The sequence below is a fragment of the Callionymus lyra genome, chromosome 3 (genome assembly GCF_982586985.1).
Source record: "Callionymus lyra chromosome 3, fCalLyr1.hap1.1, whole genome shotgun sequence".
Classification (NCBI taxonomy): domain Eukaryota; kingdom Metazoa; phylum Chordata; class Actinopteri; order Syngnathiformes; family Callionymidae; genus Callionymus; species Callionymus lyra.
The window spans coordinates 22,918,741-22,944,515 of NC_141820.1; the positions used below are offsets into that span (position 1 = coordinate 22,918,741).

Genomic DNA, 25,775 nt, shown 5'->3' on the forward strand with positions numbered 1-25,775 from the left:
GGGCGCCAGAGGCGGAAGAGTTGAGTTCGTGGACATGTTGTCAGTTAAGGCTCATGAACAAAACACACAGAATGGTTGCCTTGAGATGACTTGACCAAGAGGTTTTCAGAATCTCCCCCCAATGCCTAGAGTTAAGCTCCAACCCATGACCTACACCGGCAAAAAGCAGAGGAGGCTGACTTATTACTTACTGGCTGTGGCAACCCCTAGTTGGAAATTCCAAGACAGACTTTTGGTAAATGAAATGTGTAAGAGACACGCAATTAAACGTGTATAAATGTTTCTTCTATGCATTACAATGTCCTAACACATCTAGATTTTAAACTCCTGGAAAATGATTCTTTAATCAAAGAAACGATAAAAAGGTCCACACAAACAAACAGGATTTTTTTTTTCCATTTTTACCTTTTATTTAATGAACCCTGATTATTGTTTAGTTACAAATGAAGATGAACAAGTAAAAACTTAATACACAAAAGAATCGTCTCGTTCGATTAACAGCTGTGAGGAGGAGACAGGCGAGCAAAGAGAAGACAGAAAGGTCAAATAATGTAAAAAAAAAAAATTACTCTTCTCTTTTGACAGGATGCAACATTAAAAAAAAAAAAAGTAATTGAATATGTACAGGATAAAGAAATAAAAAAAGACGTTCCCCTGATTGTTAACACGAAGGAGGAAACAAACGTCCTGTTGTTCTTGGTATAAAAAAATATTGTGAGGAAGGAAAAAAAAAAAAATTAAACGAGTGCAAAAGATGACCTGAAGAGGCGACACAAGTCAGCTGATAGCAACAATAATAGCATAATTACAAAAAAACTAAAAGTTATACAAGGTGGAAACGACAGCTCGGACATTTAATAACCTGCAGGAAACTGATGTTGTGGCGGAGTGCGGGGGAGGGGCAGGTTTATGATGCTACATGTGTGAAATATTAGACTGAGTGTGTGTGTTTGTGTGTGTGTGTGTGTAAAAAGTAAGCGCGCTCGGGAAGTCCCAGACTCTCCAGCACATGTGATGTCATTTCCTGTCTGCGTGTAGTTTCTATGGTTGTTCCATGTAGCTGTGGAGAGTGTGTGGGTGTGTGATGTCACAAGTGATGTCATGGTTTCTGGCTACAGCAACATGTGTGTGTGGGCACATTAAAATCACAACGTCCACACACCATCCCACCTCCCTGCTTTCCTCTTGGCAGATCTGGGTTCAGCCAGTATGGTTTGGCTGGAGTCGACATCTGCCCCTGGGTCAGGTGCCTCTGACGGCATCCTCTGAGGGTCATAATTTTACTTTCTAAAGAATATATGCTTAAAATATCTTGAAATCGTTTGGTTTTGTGGGACTCCTTGAAACCCAGATCTGCCCGCGAGCTCCTTGGTTTTAAGAGCCGGCGGCATCTGTGCTGAAGGCTAAGGTGAGAGGTGAACAGGTACTGACTGTTATATACAAACGTCTAAAAATAGTAGTACTTTTTCCAGATTCCGTATCAAATGTCTGAAATATAAGATTTGACTTCAATATATATTTGAATAAAATAGATTTGACTCGTTCTCTTACAAAAGCAGAAGGCATGTCTTTGCTCGAGGGGTAAACTTTGGACGAAGGCACGACTTGATCAGGAAATACTCTCCCGGGAGGCGACTTGTCGTGTTTAAAATACTAGCGTAGATAAAAATACCTATTTTTTTTTTTTCACTGAGGGTTTTCCGTCTGAGTTCACGTTCACTACATGGACTCGCTCTGTGTTGGCAGACTGAACTCAGACTTAATGCCCCCGAATTGTTCTTCAGAGGCACGAACACAGAATCTTTATGTATATATGTATATATATTTTTAAAAATAAAAAGGAATGCAGAAGAGAGAACGAGGCAGGAAAACGTGACGAATGCCCTCAAAAGATTGTGCGTCATTGTTCGGTGACACCAGTAGATGTTCCGTCTTGTTGTCGTCGTGCCTCGACTTCCCTGTCGGAGCTTCGCGATATCAGGACCGGAGAGAAGACGACAAGTGTTTCGACCGGGGGAGTGTCGCGGATTCATCCGATACATTTGAAGCTACTTCTAAAGACTTCAGGTTTGACGCTGGAAACCGCTTACAACCAAACATTGATTTGGACAATATTTTGTTCTAAAGAGTTGTTCTATGGGATGTGATTTCTCTCTGGACCGTGACTAGACTCCCTGATATCGTGCAGCTACCTCGTCCTTTCGCGAGTAAACAAGAAGACAAAAGCTTCTTTTGATGGTCCGTCGCCGTGAGTCTTCTTCAGTCCACCGTCTGTCATGTTCGTGTCCTTTTCATGCAGCTGTGAGTCAGCCGATGGACGACCAGACGCTCGGATTAATCCCACTTCCGCAGAGTTTGGTCCGATCGGGGAAAAACAAAAAAGACGCTGCTGACGTTGCCTCGGTCTTAAACAAGTGTTCAGTCAAGGAGGCACTTCAGTAATCTCTATCAGCCGTTAAGAAATGTTTTGTTTTTTTTTTAGAAACAAAGGTGTCGCTGAGAGGAAAGGATGGATGGCGAGGGCCGGACTGTCGGCTTGAAGCAGGCGGCAGATGGCCTCACTTCTATAGTGTTGAATCTGTGAACACGTTCAGTCTTCAGGTTTGATGCGGTGACTCCGTCTGCAGAGACACTTGGTCAGGAGTGCGTAGATCATAATGCCAGCGAGCTGAAGACACAACCCGTCCAGATTAGATTCGCTCCATCCGGGTAAAAACAATGGTTTGAAACGTGGCTGGAGCGTGTGGAAGCCTCACTGGAGAAACGTTTTAATGAACTTAAAAAAAAAAAAAAAGTATTTAACTTTAAATGACACTTTAGTCACCATCATAATTCCATGAGAAGATTTTAAGGAATGATCATGAGGCTGGTTTATAAAATGGCAGTTTCTGTACACTCGTACACGAGGGAGGAGTTGACAGATTCCTGGAGGCATTATGATCTACGGTGACGCCGTGTCTCAGCAGCCGGTGGTCTCCAGAGAAAGCTGCGCCGTCGCCCTCTGCAGGTCAGCGCTGGCTCTACGCTGGGCTGGAGGCGGCAGCATCACGACCGTCCGGTCCTTCCTCCCCTCGTCTTCGCCCTCTTCCTCGGCCCTCACTTTCTTATCCTCGGCTTCGTCGCGTTCTCCGTCCGCCTCCATCTTCTGATCCTCGCTCCAGCGCCGTTTGAAGCGGAGCTTGAGGGGGATGCACCGCGTTCCCCCCGGGCTGACGGGGGCGGCGGGGCCCGGTTGACCCGGCTCGCTCTTCAGACTGAGCAGTGGGAAGGCCACGCCGGCTCCCACCGGAGGAGTAGCTGGGGTCTTGAACACGTCGTCGTCGGGGTCTTCCTCGGCGGGCGGGACGGAGGGGCTCGTCCCGTTCGCCAGGTAGTGACCACGGATCAGCTGATGATGAAGATGATGATGATGATGGTGAGGTGGGGCCAGTGGGGTGAATATGTCACTCTCTTCATCATCGTCGATATGATTGAGTTCCTCCTCCTCGCTGATGTCGGTGACCTCCACCTCCTCTTCTGACTCGATGTCTGATATTGGCTCCACCTGTCAAGATATTACATTTACTTACGAGGGTTGACAATGTTTTTTTTTCATTTACCAGTTTTCAGACCATAAGATGCACCGGAATATAGGGTGCATGTTATTCTACTGTGTTGTGCTCTTAGTATTAGTCCGGAAGAATCTTGAAGTCCTTGATTTTCTGGAACTCCTGTGTTCTTCTCGGCGTTATCTTGACCTTTAAAGTATATATTTTATGAGTATTGTTTTGAATGTTTAAGCGCTTTGTGACCCTGGTCCGGAAAAGCGCTCTATAAATATAAATTACTTACTTATTTACTTATTAGTGATGAATAACTGATAATAATGTATCTCTACAGGTTAAATATATTTTAAATCTGGGTGACTGCGAGTCTTACCTTGATTTTCGGGGGAATCCCGGCCGGACTGGATCCAGAGAACATGGCCGACTGTCCAGACGAAGAGGCGGCAGCCATCGAGCTTCCTCCGTCCCTCTGCTTACGGCCGAGCGGCGGCGGCTGAAGCTTGAACTTAAATGGCGACGAGTGAAAATCTTCACCCCCTAATGTATGTTGTGCGAGTGAGTGAGGCAGTGACAGGGGCGGGGGGGCGTGGAGGTGATGGGCGGTGGGCTTCTCCAGCGTGGGCCGGTGAGGCTGCGGGACGATGATGTTGGGGTAGTGCAGGAAGGCCCGCGGGCTCAGGTGATAGTTGTAGACCGACTGCTTGTGTGCCTGAAGGTAGTGCTTCATGTCCTCTGGGTTGAAGGAGAAGTGGGAGCCCATCATGGGGGAGGACAGGGAGGGGGACGGTGTGTAAGGAAGGTGTGATGTGGGGGTCATGGTCAGTGCTGGAGACAGAGTCGGACCTAGAAGTCCGCCCGGTCCCGGAAGCGGCGAGACCGGGAAGGGTGACAACGAGTCAGGGTGGACTCTATGTCCGGGCCTCGGCAGCCCTCCAGGATTGGGGCCTCCACCGAAGACCCTGAAGAGGGAGTCGTGAGGCATGCGTGGGGGTAGTAGCCCCCTGAAGGCTCTATCGGACCCTAGGCCCCGGTCATCGACCCCCACCGCCTCCTCCAGCTCTGAATTGGTGGAGGTGCCGTCGCTGCAGTCGCTCACAGAACCACGAGCCATGCGGCGGGCGACGCTGCTGAACATGCCCGGGCTGCGCAGCTCCTCGCTGGACGAGAGCACGTCCGAGGGGGTGGAGGGGGGGAAGCGGAAGTGGGTACTTCCTGTTGGTACAGGGGGAGCACTCTGGGGTACACGACCTGTGAGGAGAAAGGGAGGGCAGTCAGCAACAATAACAACTAAGTTTTTTTTGTTTTTTTTAAATCTAGAAAACACTGTCCAGAGTTAGTTAAACTCTCCAGAAAGGTTTCCGAGGGGTTGAAGTAAAGTCACAGGAAACAAAAGAGCTATATTCCTGTAAAATAAAGTTAATTGTATTTCCTTATTAAAAGCCGTCTTAAACGCTCAACAGGACCTCACTTTTCCTAAGTGAGAGTCCACGTGTTTAAGAACAGAACCAGTTCGCCCTCTGTAATTGTGTGACTCATCTATTATATTTGTTTACTTTTGCTGGTTTGTGGCGCACAGGCTGAAGCCACATCAGGAGTTGACCACACACACCAGCTCCTTCTTTGATGCGAGGGGAAGTCAAAGAGACAAACGCAACAAAAAACAGCTTAAGCTTAACTATATTTGGAAGTTTAACCGATATTAAGGGAAAAGTATGTCCTAGAAAGTTTGGGTTTTCATTTAGAATAATCAAACAACAATGCATGCAAAGATAATATAGTTGTTTTTTTTATTGTCATTAATGTAAAAATTCTCTAATGTTTGTAGATCACAGCTCTTGGACACGCAGCGTGTTACAGACACACAGCAAGTGAAGCCACAAGTTTTCTGGTGGTTCACTCCCTCGCCTCCGTCGCTCTGCCAGAAAGTTTGTGGCACAGCAATAAATTCTTGGCATCTTCGCTCCTGCCAATTTCAAATACTGGAAAAGTTGCTTTGACTGCCATCAAAAACAGGGCTGGTCCTTGGTGTGGCTGTGAGTGTGTGTGTGTGCGAGTGCGTATGCGTGTGTGTCTACAAATCCACTCATATCCAAGGCAACAGGGAAAATGATTTATGATTAATGTGTCAGCACAACTCCTTGTAGTCAAAAATAAAACGATTATGAATTGTTTGTAAAAGTAGACCTAATGGTCGAAGGTATTTGGCTTGAAGTTCATTTAAAAAAAAGTTTAATTTGAGGTACAGATACAGACAAGTTTTCAGCTAAATATCTTTATCGATATAGAGCCAAAGAGTCTGATTAACTTCCCAACTCACTGCTGCAGAAGAGTTTGCTCAAAAACTACTATAATCAAACCGTTTTTTTCTCTTCAACAACAGTTCAATGGAACATTGAGTTGCCGTTTTGGGAGGCAGTGGTTGTGCCGAAGCAAAAACTGCTGCCGACATGAAATGATGGAAAAAGAAAACCTGATCCTGACACAATCCAATATGACATGTTTTTCCAAAACTGTGGGTCACTGTGTGTGTGTGTGTGTGTGTGTGTGTGTGTGTGTGTGTGTGTGTGTGTGTGTGTGTGTATGTGTGTGTGCCTGAGTTACCATCCTATCACAACATGTCAGCGTGTGACCACATCATACGAAGCCATAATTAAACTTTCATGCTGCACTCATGTCGAAGACCATCCAACACCCCATATGGGCCCAGTTTACACTGGGTGGCCCGGTCCAGACCACTGCGCGTGGAGGAGGGGAATGTGGGGGTCGCGCCGCTTAGTTTGCGTTGAAGTCTCATTAGACGCAAACTGAACCAGAATTCAGCTCGATATTTGATCACATGAAGTCAAACATCAATATTATTTTATTATAGTCAACGTTGCTATTGAGGTCAGAATTGGACAGTGAACTTCTCTGCACATTTTCTGACGGAACCACAAAAAGGAGGAAACTTTCCAAGACAAGAACATCACACACACTTTCATCTGGTCTGAAAACTGATGACTCATGACTTGAGTTTGGCTCAGTCGTGCATCAAACTGAGTTTTATGTGAAAGGAAAACACTGACAAGCATCCTTAGTCCAACTTCCAGGTGTCAGATTGATTCATTTCAGACGTTTGATCAAAAATATTAAAAACATAAAAGTAATAGTTTCTGAACCAAATTAATAAACCTGATCATATAATACTATTATACAGATTTGTTTGTAGCTTTACTTTATGAGTGACAAATAAGTCAAATTTAAGTATTCAATTGGAAAGTAAATCAGTGGCTTTAACGCTGGGAGGGAGTTGTATCGTTGACAGTTTCACACCTAGTTATGTTTCATTAGGCAGGAATTCTCTGCTCAAACCTTGTATCAAAATATGTGGGAACGAATCTGTTTTAATCATCGTAATAAAAACAATTACAGGAGTTTGTACCTGAGCCCATATCGATGAATGGATAGTTGACCAGCACCAGCTTGTTGAAATTGAACTTGTATGTAAATCTTTTTCCTTTGGTCTTGTGGAGAATCCTCTTGTTGTAGTAGTATCTGCAGGCGATAAAAAAATACAGGTTTAGGAGAGTCAACCAGGAGTCCAACTTAAAGTTGGGTTTATCACTCAACAGGTTCTACACGCCAAGAAAATTGTTAAAGAAAAATATTACCAAACGAAAATGATCTACTTAAATTCTAAAGTTGATCCTAACGACAGAAATAAACTCATTCACCAATGTATTTTCAGATTACTCCTGGTACTCACATGGGACTAGAACCTGCTTCCAAAAACAAGTCATCAAGTAATGTATGTTGAATGCTCAGTACTTACGAGCCACGGTTGAAACCTTTGAAAGGGTTCCATTGGGAGTGCAAGGGTATATTTTTTGCAAAGGATGAATAAAAATACTATGCATCCATCTCACTCTGTTGATCATTTTTTTTATTTTTGTCTGTTTTATCCTTTGTTGTATTTACTGGTCATCCACTATTGTATTTCTGTGTTAACCATCCTTGAGTGTTTTGAAATGTATAATACCATAATTGTTTGCCGACCTAATTCCACACAATGTTGAATGATTGAGGTTGCCTGTGCGAATATATATATTGATTGTATCAAGGGTTACAAGATGTAAAAAATGTAGTCATCAACAACAATGAATCTGTGATGAAAATATTTTTTTGGTAATGGAAAGCCTAAAAGCAGTGAGTCATAGACAAAGCCAAAAACAAATTACATAATCTAACAAGCTGCTCTTGTGTGAACATACTGTCAGACCCTCACCACCACCAGTAGAGCAGCAGCAGGCCCAATTCAGAGGGGTCCAGGCGGTTCTGTTAGTGAGCGTGTTAGTCATCATTGAAGCGCAGGAGTTGGGCAAACGTCTGATCGCAGAGATGAATAAAATAGTTGTGAGTCAGCGATGACCCCTGGACCACTCGCTTTCTTTTTTGTGAATGTTTTTTATTCATTATTATTTTTATTCATCATTTTCAGGTGAAGGATGAGGGCTCAGGTGATGGTTGGTTGAACAATTTATTGTTCACCTCTAGATCACCAATATACATACATATAAGGAAAACAGAATTCCTTTTATCTTTACAAACTGCTAGAAAAAGCGACATTTCCTAGTGTAAACCTGACACTTTATTTCATGATGATGTACACGTGCACAAGGGTTTGTCTGATCTACAACTCAGACCAACCCTCGTGGTCAGTCCAAGTCTTTTGAGTACACGACTACACACCTTTGCCAACAAATACGAGTCAATGATAAGCGATCAAAGTACAAATGATGAAACTCTTGCCTGGTTAAAGCATTGCCCTGCAGTACAGAATTGTTAAGTTTATCCATTAAACCAGATTTAAGGAAGCTGAAGATTATAGAATAATCCTTCAAGGCATTAAATTGCTTGAGATAAGATCTGTAGAAATAAATATAATGATAAAAAAAGAAAAAAAATCTAAATAACACCTTACCTTAGTGCACGACTGAGTTTGTCGTAGTTCATCTGAGGTTTACACTTGCGAGCCCCCCACAGCCGAGCCACCTCGTCTGGGTCCTTGATGACAAACTCTCCATAGTCTCCCTGCCAGGCGATGACATCATGGTACTCCTCTTTTCTCAGCAGCTCCAGGATGAAATGCCAGAGTTGAATCTGCCGGGAACCGGGACTTGACTCTGGTTTGTAGGCCCAATCCGGGAAGGCAAACCCTGCATTTAAAGTAGAGGAATCATGTCAATTGGATGACGACAAACTTGGTGTACTTTAAGTTAATGCAGACTTTAAAAATCAATTGAAAAATCATGTCTGGAGGCACGTTTGGAAGATCAGGAGTAAACGTCCCATGCAGAGCAATAACAGAGGGTCAGTTATAGAATCCACTTTGATTTTAATCTTTCAATTTGGAAAGAGCTGCAAGTGGTAAACCACATCACCATGAACTTGGCACCGGTGTATGCATAAAACCAACTGACACCCGACTCCAATCAACACTCACTGGATACACATTTCTTGCTCTTTTTCTTGGCACAAAACTATCAAGTTCATAGCAACTCTTTTTCTTCTCGCTCTTCAGTTTCCATCCTTTCCCAGAACTTCATGTGTGGTTGCTAAACCCCATACCTCTACTATACCAGAAACTATACTAAACTTAAAATTATCAATTTATTAAAAAAAATGTTTAAATTAAAATACATGCTTTTTTTAATTGAGATAAAAAAAGAGAACCTTAAACAATACACAATACATTGATCATACATAAGAGCATAGTTAACTTTTCACAGAATTTCTACATTACAGGTTTTTTAACGGGTATACCCGATTTTACTGTATATTTTCATTTAACTCCCGCTCAACACAATGCTGTGATACAGTATTTTTTGTGTGTCAACAGTTTGATTTGTTTCAACTACTGCAATGACAAGCAAACATTGTGTTCAAGGTTCTGGCAGTGATGCCAAGTTATTGTACGAAGAGGCTGACAATAGCACAGATGATACACAATGGTATGGACAGGGTTTTAAGAGTTTAGACAAATAAATAGAAAAAATATTGTTTCCTTTTGCAGCTTTTTCTTGCTCACATTAATCCATTGTTCAGTTTTATTTTTGGTAACAATGTTGAGCTTTGTCCAGCTACCAGCACCATTATCCTGTGGCCCCATGGGAAATATATATTGCCTTCTCCTAACTTCTGATTATTCTCAAAGAGGAAGCAGCCTTGCTGACAGAATCAGATTCAGAACTGCGGCTGAATATTCAACAGCTATATTAAGCCCACATTTCAGACTTCGGAGCCGAGCTAAAATGTGATCACGACTTGGTTTTTATCCTTTCCCACAAACCAGAATCTTACTAAAACTCCGCTGCTATCGCCATGAAAGAGAAAGAATCTGCACCGTTAACAGATTAACAGTCCTTGAGATAACGGCAGACAAAATATAAAATGTTGTTTTATAACGATTATCAGAGCACATGCACTCACACATCATTGCGCAACAGTTTGAAGAGTATAGGCTTTGTGTTGTAAAGCGGTGGGAGGCAGTAAAAGACTCAACATCACTTCAACACAAGGCTGAAAGAGTGAATAGCACAGTGACACACACACACACCTCATTAAGACCAGATGTGTGCTGGCAATCAAGCTGGGAGGGTGGGAAACATATGGGCACAATATAACAATAGTGAAGTTTGTGTGTGTGTTTATGCAACAGTAAAGAAACACTTTCCCCTAAACACCAAGGTTACAATCAGTTTCCCACACTACAAAGACAGACACAAGGCAGGCAAATTAAAGGGGAATTCTTTAAAATGAGTGGAAAAAACAGCACGATAAATCCCCCTCATCAAAGGGCACCAGGGGTCAATAAGTCTGATGTGGAGCATATGTGAGGAACTTCGTAGTCAGCGGGTTTTAATCCGAGCTAATGTTTGTTCTCCAACGCTTGTTACCGTCTTCATTAAAGCGGTCGTGATGTTTTGGAAATAATGGAAAGGAAAAGATAGACACACAGAAGACCTCATTTCAGTGTATTTAGTGTCTTTATATTTTAAGTGGTTTAAGAATTAGGTACGGGTCCTGATTAACTGATGACTTTTTTTTAAAATCTCCAACCACAGGCTGGATCAAGACCACAGAAGACACACTTTTTGTTTTATGTTGGCATCAATCAAAAATCAAACCATAAAACGCTACCTTTGTGAACTCAATTTACACACAATAATCCATATTATCGTTATATTGTATAAAATCAAAAACAATAATTGTACAAGGGAACTCTGTTATCTTTACACCCCTAGATCATTGCAAATGTAAATGGTTTAATCAATGACCGTTCCCCTACAATGAATTATACGACGAGATAAAAAAGAACGATGCAAGAATTCCATCAACCTCATCATGCCCGAGGGTAAAAACCAAGGCAAAGCCTGACTTGTTGAACAAAATTACAGGAATAAATACAGAGCATGTAGTGCTTTAAGACAGAACATGAAGGAAACTCTTCTTTCAGAGTCATTTCGGATAAGTACTTGTATTGAGTGAGTATATCTTTCCATTAGAGATCTTGTAATCTAGTCATGTTGCTATAGACAGATAAACACAAAACACAAATAAAAAAAACAGACATGATGATTACAGCAGAAACGAGTTGTAAAAACCAGACACCTGGCCGCACCAAGCTTAAGGATTTAAAGTCCAGATGCACATGAAGCCTCTGATAGATTTATTGTCGATATAAAATAACATTTATTTGTTGGGTTTGCATAAGGAAAATGTGGTAAAGAACAAAAACAGAAGACAGTGAAGTCATGCCAGACAACGTGCATCTTTAACTTCAGATAAAACACACAAACACATGGCTTAACTAAAGGCTAATGACTTAAAAAGTGCAGGTGGTACGAATGCTTTGTGAGCAGAAATATTTAACAAACAGACAACAAAGAAAATAGTTCCCAGGTGATAATTTGTCTCGTGACATCATATGTTGTTCGTGAGCTGTATTCTTTGCATTACATTCTTGCTAGTAAGACGGAATGGAACAATACAAATAAATCACCTTTAAACATGTACTTGGCGAACAAATGGTTAATGTTGACCTTGCCATGTGTTACCAAGTGTACACATGGGTTGTAACCGTTACATGGTTACTCGCGCTGTACCCACTAGAGGCTTCCTTCTCTGTACACACAACACCTCCTAATCCCATTACAGCAAGAACAAAACCAACAGTAGTTTTCAGATATTTAATTTTTTAGACTTACTTCAAAAGGTTACAAAATGATATTCAACATAAAAGATAGATATCATATTGGGCAACAGTGGCTATATGTCTTTTTTCTCCCCTCTGCATTATTTTTTACACTAATACATAACAGCAAGTAACACAGTTTTTCTTAAAGTGTGTCATTTATTATCCGTGTAACTGTTTACATGTGTAGACATTGACACCATGGGTAGCATGTTTTATTGACAAAATGTCCATTTCTTTATTAAAATATCACATAAGTAGTGGCCTTAAAAATAAACTGACCTGCAAATAAACTGAACATCTCCATGTTTTCTAAGATTTTGGGCAAAAGACCAATACATTTAAGAGAACGACTAACTCATGATAAGGCAAGGAGAAAAAGTATTTCCGAAAAAAACATGTAAGCTCATCTTTAAAACTACATTTGCCAAAATTAAACTTCAATAACTAAAATCGGGTGAGTTGGGGAAAGGGCCACTCTCTAAAGGGAGTGCTAAAACTGTCACACAAAACACAATCTGAAAAACAAGATTGCTCTTGATGACTAATAGACCACACTGCCATTTGAGCGGGCCTGGTCTTTAGGGTGGACGGGAAGACAGAAAAGCCGACTGTCAAAGTAGATAACACTTACTAATGGGGTACATGATTCACTCAGCAGACAATACCAGCCCTTGTCTACCACTTATTGTTGTGACGCAGACGTAAGTCGTTACGAGTTAATGGGGTGCACACGAATGATTGCCGGGAAGATGGGACTACGTGGCCGTCACACACTCTGGCCCTGACGATATCAAAGTAGGCGGTCTAATATCTAAAGTACACAGATAGACTTCGGGTTAGTGGTGAAGGTAAGTGGGTTCATACGTAGGCGTGCAGACAAAGAACACGGGAATAGATGCCGTGCCCACCGCATGTATGTGTTGCAAATGTCCCCGCTGACTCATAGCTTGTTCGTTTTGTCGTTCACAGATTCCGCCTCTCTTCCCCCTCAACACCACAACCGTCGCTTTATTTCCTTCTTCTTTCAATCTGTCCCTCCCTCGCTCTGCCTCTCCTAAGACACAGTCTCCTAGCAACACAAGCTTTTGGCTCTAAAAATAAATGGCAGAGTCACGACAAACAAGGCAAAATATGATTTGATAACAGAAACTTGGTGAAAAGAGTTGAGGCAGAGACCCAACAAGTTGCAGAGCGAGGCCAAAATTACATCAGACCTTCACAGAGGCATCACGACAACTGATTCTATTTTCCCTTCTTACTTTATAGTCCTGCAATCATTGAAATGTTTAAGACTGATCCTCATACAATTGACCCATTTTAACTATCAGCAAGTTACTTAAAAAAATATTTTGAATTGATCAATGTATGCAGTTGATGTATTGAACCATCATATATATTCTAATGGGCCCTCAGAGGAGACTTCAGCAGTGACCGAAGACATTCTTTCGCCAGAGAGGAAATTTAATCAGAGGGCAGAGTCTGATTCTTCCTGTTGTCTTCTCCCCACCTGGTCAGGAAAACCTAAGAAAAAGTACCAATTGTCTCTTCAATGGCTATTTTCTATTGAGAAATACAATGTCTCTGTTCATTTTTTTCTTTTCTTGTGAAGAAATTGATTTTAGCTTTGGTTTTGGCAGAAAACTCCTTCCTTATGGCTTGAGTATTTTATGGATGGACTAAGAAAAAGTGGCAGGAACGAGGAGGAGGGAATGTTCTTTTAAAATGGACTAAATGTAAAGTTTACCCGAGACATCTTTTGGTATGGAGTACTTTAGAAACCTAGTGTGTGGTTATCATGAAGACAGCTGCACACGGAAATCATAAAGTCCATAGCACTCAGTAAACCAAAAAGTACCAAAAACTGTACAGCTGATACACTGGTGGAAAAAAGACAAGCGGTGGGTCAAGATAACGAAAGCCATAACATTCCTCAAGGATATGGTTCCTGTAAATACCGTAGATGATAATGATTCTCATTCTCATGTTTAACTTAATTAATGCCGCCATACTTTGCAGGGGTCATGCTTTTACCCATGTCTGGACATAAAAAAAAAACAGTGAAATGGGCTATTTCAACCCAATCAACTTCAGTGATTCTTTTCTTATCAGAAGATGTGTATAAGAACACTCTTGCATTAAAAAAAAAATATATACAGTCAAATACTGTGAAACTGATGATTATAAAAACGTGATATAAAAATGTTTTCATACCGCCAAGTCCTAATAGCTACACCAACAAATAAACCTTGCAATAACAAATACAAAATATCTGGCAATCGCAAGACCAGACAGGAAGGTAAGATCTCCACCGTTTAGCTGTTGTCTATATATAGACAATAACCTGATAGGCTGTAAAATATGCAGTTACTATTGGGCAGCTGTCCTGAACATCCTGAAGAGTCGACTCCAAAGAAAACACTGGATCAGTGTAGCTGCTGCCAGAAAGAGGGAGTACTACACACAGACCAGCTCTTTTCAGGGTGTCTAACGTCATCTCAGTCTGGAGTGTTTGCAAAAACTGATAGACATCACCCTAGTATTGTGGAGCCTGCAGGAGCTGATATTTGGCCGCGACAGAAAACTCTCACGATTACCAGTTTATTTCCCCTCCCTTCCTTGTATTCTTTTAGAGATCTATATATAGCCAATGGAAAGGTCAGCCCACGTCCTCGGGTGATGACTCAGGAGTTAGATACATAAAGGTTCAGCGACTGGTCCGATTTTTGGCAACTCTGGGAATAGAATAGATGATATCAGAGTTGCGAACAAGACACAAAGTGAGACAGGAAATAAAAGAATCCACCAAAAGGAAGTGGGGGAATCCCAATTAAAGACATTTATTTTCAACAACAAAGAATTAGGTCCTGGGTTTGCACTTGTATAGTCCCAGCTTGCACTGAAAACTTTTTAAAGAAAGCACGTAGGATTTTTTTTTATAGAAAATTACCACAATTAAAATGTAAAAAAAAGTTTTTTTTAAAAGGCCCTTAAGAAGACACGTGACACTGTACCTTTAAAGTTATTGACTGAAAGTTTGCACCAATTGTATGCTTCGAAAAATCCCCAGTTTCGTTTATATGGTTACAGCCAACATTGAGTTTGCAAGGAAGCAGAAAGGACACAGGAAGGTGTGTCACAGACATGTGACTTCAAATTAATAGGGGTCAATATGAAGGACATTGGAATTATGTGAAGCAAATGTTGAACCCAGTAGCTCAGGTAAAGTAACAATTAGCAAACATTATGATCACCAATACAAAACATCATCACAAATCCCATTATTCTACACTTATTGTAAGCCAATAAAAGCATGCTGTAAGTGAGGTCTACAAGTGCAAAATCATAAAAGCAGGACTCAGCTGATCCATGTGAATATGATAAGGAGAGGGGCCATAAAAAACGTGCATTAAGACAGGGAATCAGGATGACCTGGTTTCTAAAAATACCTGTGTAAACTGTGATCACAACAGACTAAAATGAGTTATTTAGGTGCCTTGATCCTAAAACTACCATTTGAAGATGTGCTCCTCAGAGAACTGAGCTCTTAATTACCCTTTAAAGGATGGAGTTGAGATCCAGGGAGCCAGTGGCTTATAGCCAGGGAGGAGAATGGGAAAGAAAACAAGGTGGGCAAGTCACGAGTCAGACAGTGGAAGCAAAAGGCGGAAGAAAAAAAAATGATTGAGCTTGCCAAGATCAAAGTACATCAAGGTTGACTGACCACTCGTTCTCAGCATGACCTCTCACCTGAGTTTTCACATGATTCTTAGAATATGTGTTGCAGCTGTGAGACTGACAGGCCATGACAGCAGCACAGTGGAGGAAGTCAAAGGAGGCCAAATATGAAACTTTGAGATAGAGGTAACCAAAATTTATACACGTTTACACACAACGCAAACATACTTCAATACCTATTAAGCACTATAAGTGAAGCCTGAGGATCTGTGTAATAGCAGAATAGTTATTTTTGTTCTATAATGCTATTAAATACTCTAATAATTGTAGTTCTAAAACCCCTCAAGTAACAGCATATCTACCTGAACATAAAAACACCAGAAACATTAGTTTTATCAGTGAGATTTATGGGGAAAAAAAGTAAGATTTGTGTGCTTTATATATATATATAAAGTCACTTCAAACGTTATTGTGATACATCGGTAGAATCCAAATATCTACCCATTGTCATATGTAGTCAAATGTATGTAATCTAGTGAGGCGTTTTCACACACCTTTGTCCAACAAGATATTGAAACTACAAAGAAGTAAAAATCTGTAAGTAAGCAAGTCTTTCGTATATATTTGTTAATGGTGTAAAGCATGACATTTTAAGAAAGGTCTACCATCACTAAAAGACGAGTGTGCGAGCGATCACTGGTGACCTCAGAGCTCGAACCTCTGTCTCCTAATCTGCACTGCAACTGAAACATGCCAAGGTTATAAACTTATCAGCCCCAGACCCATTTTCTCAGAGGAGCACATACATTGACGTGTGCACGATTACGAACACGTCTGAACCTGCTCTACACAGCAATATTAACAGCTAAAGAGGTAGTGCTCTCGGGTCGTGCTCCACAGTCACCAAATTCAACTCCTGTCAGGAGAAATGTTCAAATGAGCTCCTATTAATGTGTGTACACGCATGAAAGCACTTGGACGCTGTGATGTGTGAGACAACAGAGTGAATCTTGTCTCGCATCTAAGGAGCCGCCAGGCACCATAACCGACATGAAGAACCCAAATGATCTTGGTCTATTCAGAGAGATCCAACTTTAAACTGTTAGGACCCATTAAGATCAAGATTAAATCTTTGTGAGGTCAAAAATAATTAACAAACCTCCCAATATGAATAAAATACAACATTATGACCACCTAATGGTATGCATTAAAAACAACGTTGGGACTGCTTACTGCCATTGGGGTCTGAAGGTACATCTATTCCCACCCCTATATCCCAATAGCGTTTATTTTAAATATATACTTACATGACATCCAGTAAGACAGTTTCCATAATTAATGATAACCTGTCTCGTCTTTATAAAAAACTAATGTTCTACTAAAACAAGTCTTTCCACAATCTAATCCAAATAATCTTGACTATTTCCAAAAAACAACAGGCAAACCCTCATCACAAAAGCATTTAAGGCCATTCTGAGAATCTAGGTGATAATCGGAGCTCAAACGTGCATAGTCCTGCCCATAATACACCCATCACTCCTCTGTAGTAAACCCAGTGTGTGGTTACTCATACGCTCTCTGTGGGTTTTATGACTCATGACAAAAGTGTTTGGAAGGAATTGTCGGGGTTTTTTTTCAGACCTGGAACGTTAAATTGGGATTAAAGTCACTTCACATCAGCGTGCTGTTGTTGACTGATGATCTTGTGGAAATTGGAGTCTCTGTACCCGTTTGCAGAGATGTGGACAGAACCGAGGGAAGAGACGGGATCGATGGACGCAGGAGCCGAAATTGGATTGGCAGAAGTTCCAAAAATCTGTGACTCATGCCACTCCCTGGATGTGGAGTTCTCATCCTATTCCTGGCTGTGGTGACAAGTGTGCGTTTGTGGTTGTGTGTTTTGAGCATATGTTGCCGTCGTCCAAGAGTTGAAGTCACCCAAGTTTTTGTCGCTGGCCGAGCACCAGTGTGCACGCGTACTGGAGGGGAATGAAAGCAGCGGATAAACCACAACACACAATCCACCATCCCTGATTCACTGCATCCTCGACCAACATTTATTTGACTCTATAATTAACGGTGATGCTGATAACAACCTTTACAGAAGATTTCATGCTATTAAACAAAAAGATAAATGATAGATTATTGTTGATCGTTTCAATACCGATCAGGATGTTTTCAGATTGATCTCAAGATACATCGACGAGCCTTTTAGAAACACTAGCTTAGCATGAAAAGCAGAAACCTTCCACTTGTCGCTCCACTGCTGGAGAAATTCTTTCTAAATTCTTTCAAACGGCCAGAAGGGACTTTCTGCAAGTGTGCCGGGTTACTCAGTGTTTCCTCAAAGGCAGAGCCACCGCAGTTCTAATTCTCCGGTCTGCTGCACCAAAGCTGGATCTTCCCGTCTGTAGACTTAGTGGCTGCTCCTCGTGTTAAAACATTTAAGACCGAGGCTCGACGGCGTCACCGCAGGCAGGCGGCTGCCCAAATGAGAGCACGGCGCTTGCTAGTAGCAGTTCGATAAATTAAAGTGCATGCGCATGATAATATGAGACAGACGTCCCCCCCTCTTTCATGACATGTGGGGGTTCCAGACCCCTTGATAAAGTGTAAATGCTGTGTTTCTTTTGTATTTGGCATTGAGCTGGTGGAACAAGTGTGTCTGAGATTTGGTGGAACTTCCTAATAGGTTCAATATGTTAAGTAATTTGTAAATAACTGGCTTAGATTACACACACACACACACACACACAAACACTGTGACTGACCTCATTCTTAATACGACTTTTGCAGGATCAGTAGGTTTACACAAGTCAATAAAGGAATATTCCAAACTAATCCTGGATAAATGTTTGCCTGCATAATCCTTTAACAGACTCAAATTATGTTCTTAGTAGAGACAGTGTTACTGTCATTTCCATTTGCCAACAAAACTCAAACTTGTCTTAGTTTGTTAAAGCCCGGAAAAACCAAGAAGACGTCACCGTGATAGTATTGTGCAGATGAATCACAATGTACGACGAATATTGGGCTTGTAAGTACACAAAAAATAAATATTTTGGCATTATTAAGGGACAAGAAAAAAGTTACGCAAATTTTATCTAAATATATCTAAATGGTTGTCTGGTATTGTTCTGTATGCTTACATGGAAATATCATTTATTTTAATTTCTAATTAATTTAATACATTCTTAATATTGTATTGCATACGTTTATTGCTTGCATTTGCTTATTGGTAAGGCTGTTGTTTCCACTTCATTTTCCTTGCAGACCAGATAATTCAAAACAGTATGATGCAATAAATAACAGTAGCAGCTGAAGGAGAACACAGGGTAGACATCAGAAGGTGATTAAAGTGCACAACTTATGCCAAAACATCTGAGACTTCAGGATCTGAAGAGACTTGAATTGGTTTCTGCTACCATAAAACTTTAATAAACCCCTGGTTGTTTTAAAGTTCAGTTAACTAGGTCTACACGAGACCACACAGAAGCCCTCATTTTACATGTGTGCTGGGTTTGTTGGTGAAGCATTTGGTTGCAGTCTGTCTAAACACGACTTTTACTTCAGGTCCGACACCTTCAGTCTGTGGGAAGTGCAGGCCAGGTTTATGTTTGTGAGAAACACCTCAGCTAGAAATGTTTAACATGGGGGGTATATTGCATATTTGCTTTTCATTTCTGGATTCATTTTGGATCAATGTGGTGTCAGCTAAGAAAGCAGGTGCAATGCCAGCTAGTGTTTGGGCAGCAGAAGTCTGGCTCGGCTCAACATGGCCAGAACAACCACAAAACTGCTCTTTTTCTCTCCCAGCAACCTGTTGGCAGAGGTTTTGCTCTAGTGACTCTCAAAGGTGGTCAAGTTTTCTTTAAATTATTTTACTACTTGTTTGAGAATTAGTTGGGATTTATTTTTCCTTACTGCAGATTTTCCACCCATTTCTTCAGCCAGCAAGTGGCATTGATCCATTTGACTGTTTCAAGGATCCAAATTAGCATTCTAAAACCCAAGGACGTTGGTGTTGCCTCGGAGATGTAGACATGATCTGGCAGGACAGAGGGAACAGTCTTTATGCAATTTTGTTTGAGAATAACCTAAAACATCCATGACCAACTGTTAATGTACGCCAAGATTATGTCACGTGGAAATAAAATACATGATATTTTAACATCCCCAGACTGATCTTATTAGATCCATTGAGGAGTTCAATATTAACCAGATATCAAGGGGAGCTGCAAGTACTTTTCGAACACTACATATTAAAATAAATAATCTGAATATATATATATATATATATATATGAAACATGACCGTGTAAAGTCCTAAAATATACAGATGGAACCGGATTGCTTTGTTTCCCATTCATTCTTGGGTCAGTAACCTCACTCCCATTTTACATGAATCAGAGACAACAGTCAAAACACGAGTCCCTTCACAGAAGACGACTCCAGCCAAAACAACCACAGGCCGAGTAACCTCGACTCAGTCTACCTTTCTCAGCAGAACATTCTCAGCAGAACGCACAAGGGAAGGTTTTTACTGAGAATTTCAACTATACTAAAGCTTCATTCCACAAACTTTGTGTTACATTCTTCCACACCTTTAAGTACACCTTTTTTATTTTTTTCACGGTCAATTAAAAACAAGTCAACTGAGGACAACAGGTAACTCACTGGAATTAGCATGTCTGGAGTTCTATTCATTGTGTGTTGGTGACGTTTCGGTTGTATTAAACATAACTCTGAATTTTGTTTATCACAGCAGAAAAGAAAAAAAAGTTCAACTTTCTTGTAACAATGAACATGTTTTGAGTCAATATGCCTCTCGTTTCTCCTTGAAACACAAATCACATCGGTTAGTGAGGAAGTCATCTAGTAAGGAAGTAGAGTGTCGAATGTAGAATAAAGAGTTGCAATAATGTGTTGTTTGGGAAGTGATTCTTCAGATGATTTCTTTTAAAACACAACAACTACTGATGATGCCAACAAGCTCTATAAGTCATCTTACAATCTCTATAAGCAACAGTCTGACTAGTGTCTGACTCAAACTCAAATAACTTTTGTTTACCTTTGCACACAATCTACTCACCTGTAGGGCTTGCCCATTAACTTCAGAGATGACTAGTACCAGACTTTCCAAAACAAAGTGCACACTTAAGGAACAGTATTGTTTTGTAACTAAGGTAAACACAAAACAACCTGACACCCCTAAATTAACTAAAAAATAGACTAAAACCACAGAAGTGTCCCTCGACCTAACCTGCGGCGTCTTTATGCCCCTTTTTCCCAAAATATTTACTATTGATTGTTACAAATCTCTGTCTTTAAGGAATATAATAAGACTGTGGACAACTGTTAAAAGTAATGATAACAGGCGCTGTGAACCCACTCAAATATTTACTTGAGTAAAGAGCATTTCTACTTATATTATACATGACTTGACCTCTACTTGTACCTTTATGAAAGCCATGATTACGATAGAGCGGAAATTTACACGAAGGATACTTTTTATAATCTTAATGCTACACACATTGTAGAAAACTAAACTTTTAGAGCGATGCCAATAGATCCTTGTTTGCCCTTTTATATAATTACAATATTACAGTTAGTGATGTTATTCTAAATCCTTGCATAGATCTTTTAAGTTGAATTTATTCACCATTGTCAGTATTTATGTTGCATTGTTCAACCTCTGACACAACTTTACTGCTGAGAAAACTTTAACAATATATTTTTACTTTGACAATATCATACAGCAACCAGAAGTACCAGATTGAAACAAATAGGCAAGAAAGTGTCGAGCAGGGATGTCAAACAACATGGTACTCCCTTGGTGACTGTCAGGTTTCACTGTGAAAGAGGCCTCCGATGTTTGTTTGGCCAGCATGTCCTGGCCCCTGCTACCTGTCCGGGTCAGTGGTGCCACTGTACACACACACTTCCAGGAAAAGAGGGTTGACTGTACAGTCGGCAGACCGTCACAGCGACTCTGACCCCGCAGCCACCAGCCGACGCACCGGAGAAATGTGTACGTCACTCTCTGCTGGTTTTTCCAGGCTTTTCTTGTCTGGACCTGGCCAGCGAGTTGTCGGAATGTGATCAGGTCAACGTTTGCATTGACCCGATCACTCACTGCAATCACATGATAGCGCGGAGACCGGGGAACAGATCAATGCTTAAGAAAGTCCTTCTTTTACTTTGCAAGGCCAAAAATATACACGAGTTAAAGGAAAAAAAATTGTTTTCACAACTTTCAAAAAAGATACTCACTATCTTGACAATAATATGCAAATTAAAGGTGTACTGTTTGAAAGTGGTGTTGAAGTGAGGAGAATGATAGTTAGAACCAATAGTTTACATTATAGATTATATTCCCTTTCGGGTACAATTTCTTATGAGAATTCATTGAAATGTAGTCAAAACAGACTACAAGTTAGTTAAGAAAATTTCAATCAATAGTGTTACACAAGAAATACTTAGAAAACAAACAAGGCAAACAATCCCCATCGTGGTTACAGTCGTCAAGCTCAAATGAAACACTGTGGGACAAACAATGGCAAGGACATGACTAACCGATGTCTATGAGCATTTGTCTCTACATTCCTTGTCTTTTAGTTCCCCTTTCTGCTGGATAGGGCTGAGGGGAAATAAAGAAACTCCAACTAGCAGTTCTCTGGGGTTTCAAGTAGTGGCCAGAGTTCCTGGAAAGCATGACTTTCCTAGAATTAAGAGGTTAGCTTGATGACAAAGTGTCATGATTGTCAACATCTGAATGCCTTTGGATTATTTTGTTTGTTTATTTGGCTTTTATATATATATGTATATATATATATATACATATATATATAAATGTATATATGAAATAGAGGCGGTACCCTTTAAGCTAAACCTTCAACTTGCTGTGACATGCCTACAGCTAAATGGCCTTGCATTGTTGTTGAAAACACATCAAGATCATTTAGGTAACACATCAAGACTGAGTCATAAGTCTGAGCAGCAAAAAATAGCTCATGTATAAGTCCTTTCACACCACACGAGCTCTAGTGTAACAAAGCCTGACCCACTGCCGTTTGGCCGGACTACAACTGTGACGTCTCACGTGCGGCTGGTTGTTGACATAAGGAGAAACACAAGTGGAAAATTAGAGGGGCTGCAGCCAGACTGCTGACTTCCTGATAGGAAGAGAGTGGAGGGCGACCCAAATATATGCATTCATGCAGCAGTAGGGAAGTTCCAACGCACCACAGGAAGCAGAGACTAAAGGCCTGTGTTGACGTGTGTGTCACATAATGTAGACACAGTTTCAGGTCACACAGTGGGTCCACACATGGGGTCACAGACTGAAAATTTCTTCTCCCCCTTTATTCCACAAGTCATTATTTATGTCAAAAAAGTGAATAAACTTAAGGCACAATTGAGAAAAGCCATTTGTGAGTTTGATTGTACCTCTAGGTCTCCAATTCTACCATTATATTGATTAATCTTAGTACACAACTCCAAAAAAACATTGAATATGACCTGAAATTTTAAGTAAGTAAGTAATTTTTATTTGTATAGCGCTTTTCCAGACCAGGGTCACAAAGCGCTTAAACAATCAAAACAATATTCAATAAAGTATATACTTTAAAGGTCAAGATAAAACTGAACACAACAGGGGTTCCAGAAAATCAAGGAAAAGCCTGAACAAATAAAAACGTCTTAAGATGTTTCTTAAAGGAGTCAGTAGACTCCATCAAGCACAAAGAGAGAGGAAGACCGTTCCACATTTTACCATCTAAAACATTGTGGCGCTGTAAAATATATATATATATATATATATATATATATATATATATATATTATAAATCGAGGGAAATGACAAAATTCAAGTTTCCAATTTTGAAGGGAATGGGAAGGAAATTTGTCACCAGATATTGCTTATCATGGGAGGCAATAAGAAAGTATCAGCCTTTCTGAATAATACCCATCTTTTCTATATCAGCCATGGTGACCTGGACACTGATACTTGGGATGAGACTCAGGACACAAAGGAAGGGAAATCCCCAGAATGAAGAAGAAGCAAACAAGCTTGAGGGGAGAAAATGAACTCATTTTCATTTACAAGCGTCAACTCGGGACCGAGTCTGAATTCAATCTTGATTAAACTGCGGTTCACAGGGTTGGGGGATCTGAAATGTTTCCTGGTTTATATTTAGAACTAAACACACAAGAGTCCATGCAGGAGTGTTATCTAAAAGTCCACGTGCTTATCAATTCCCAATCCAATTGAGCCTGCATTCCAAGCTTTCGCTGTGAACTGATGTGCTGATAACTGGGAAATGGGTTTGATCTCAGCTCAATACTTGATTTAGATTTAAAGCATTTTCCAGAACATGTACGTCCAAATATGAAATCAGATCAAAGAAATCTTTGCTATATTTTTTTAAATGTTTGAATGAGTACTTTTTCTATGTTGGATCAATCCAATCAAGTAAAATCCATTACAGAACCAGACCAAACCAGTTTTAGGAAGCACTCAATTCTAATGCTCCTCAAAGTCCAAACGCAATAAATACACTAATAACTGCCTGATAAGAGGCAAAACTGGTTGGATGGAACTAGTTGTTTCGTACACTTTAGATTAAATTTACAACAGAAAAATGTTAATAAAGAAACTACCTTTTTAGGTTCTCCAGGAGAATACAATACATGTCTTTAACACACTGTGATTTTTGTTTAACTGTACATTTACAGGAGGACATCTATTCAACTTCAAACTACATTTGTTTTTTAAAATAACCAAAAATGTTACATGGGAACACATGTGGGCTTCATTGACGCTTCGGATATACTTTGAGATATACGCATGTTTTCCATTATAATTTTACACACAATTTTTCTTACTAGTAAGAATCTGAGATACTGCATTATACAACGATAGACTAATAACTGTTGACAAGTTATTAGAAAAAGGAAATTTCCAGAAGGTTTGTTTTCCTCTGTGTCTAAATGTGGAGGAAAGGAACGTTTTCTCAATTGTCAAAGTTATTGAGTGAATAAATAAATACATTGGGATACATTTACAATTAATGAAATCAAATAGAGTTAATGCTTTATTGTTTTTTCTGTAAAAAACATTTTAATTTAAAGTTATTAGTAATATTTTTGTATCATCGAGGATTAGTAAGAAAGCATCATCCCTATAAAAACGTGCACTTTTTCACTTTTATTTCATTGACCAGACACGTTGTTTCAGCGCTAATCTCAGAAACCGTTTATAACTTGTTGCTGGATCTTCCTTCTTTTCTCAGCCCTGAGTTTAGGGGGTGAAGGAAGATTTAAACACCCACTAACAGGACCTAACTTTTTAGGTGAGACGTCCATTTGTTGGAACCATAACAATAACCAACCGGATCCAGTGAAAAGCACTTTCCCTACAGTCCGTTAGCATGTTAGCACAGTTAGCCGCGGACGCTGCTGTTTACCCTTCACTTTATCCTGAAAGAGCAGAAATACTTGAGTGTTTCTGAGGAAACTCACCCGGGTCTGTCGGGGTTTTCATCTTCGCTCGCGGTTTTTCTCTCCAACGGCGCGTTCTCTCGTCGCCTTTTTTCCGGGGTCGAGTAGTAAGTGAAGTTAGTTGCGTTAGCTCGCCAGGTTTAGCCGCGTCACCCCCGCTCCTCACCCTGTTGTTCTCGTGCCTCCGCCGGACTTTAAAAAAAACTTTATCAGTCGCTTCAGAACTCGACACAAGACAAACTTCCGGGTGGAATCACGGGGGGAAACAAAAATGTCTACTGGAGTTGAAAAAGTCTGCAGCCAAAACTTTTTAGGGGTCGCGCCGCCGTCGTGTGGTGGTGGAGGAGGTGGTGGAGCAGCGGAATGCGGGGAGTCTACTCTGCTCTCCCGGTAGTTGAAGCGCCGTCTCTCCGCGACACCATGGTGGGAACACGCTGCGATGAAAAAAGTGCCGAAGACGAACTCTTCTCCTCCTTCACTGACCGCTTCTTTATCCGACTCCGACTTTTTCTTTTTCCACTCACTCGCTCGCGCACGGTTCTCTCTCTGCCCCCCTTCCTCCGGCGGGGTGTCGTGTTTCGCTCTCGTCCTGCCACACGGGGCCGCCCACGCTGACCCACGGAGGGAGGGAGCGAGAGAGGAACTCAACGCCTACCTCTCGCCGAAGATCGTCTATGTTTTGGATGATTGCTTTTCCCCTTCAGGCGAGAGATAAAGTTATCATGGCACTTTTGGGTAAATATTATAAATGATGTCAAATTAATTTAATACATCTCTGAAACTTTTTGAACGTAATATTTTTCTTCTTTTTATTTTAAA

The 25,775-nt window shown here is 40.7% G+C and overlaps 1 protein-coding gene across 1 annotated transcript; it reads right to left on the bottom strand.

Moving 5' to 3' along the window:
- Positions 1-391: 391 nt before the first annotated feature.
- Positions 392-25,583, bottom strand: erf (Ets2 repressor factor). The gene is made up of 5 exons (XM_087787133.1): positions 24,978-25,583; positions 8,506-8,740; positions 6,967-7,079; positions 3,919-4,793; positions 392-3,544 (listed from the first exon to the last, which is right to left on the bottom strand). The coding sequence occupies exons 1-5, from the start codon at positions 24,997-24,999 to the stop codon at positions 2,960-2,962; spliced, it is 1,830 nt and encodes a 609-aa protein (XP_087643259.1). The 5' UTR covers positions 25,000-25,583; the 3' UTR covers positions 392-2,959.
- Positions 25,584-25,775: the final 192 nt, after the last annotated feature.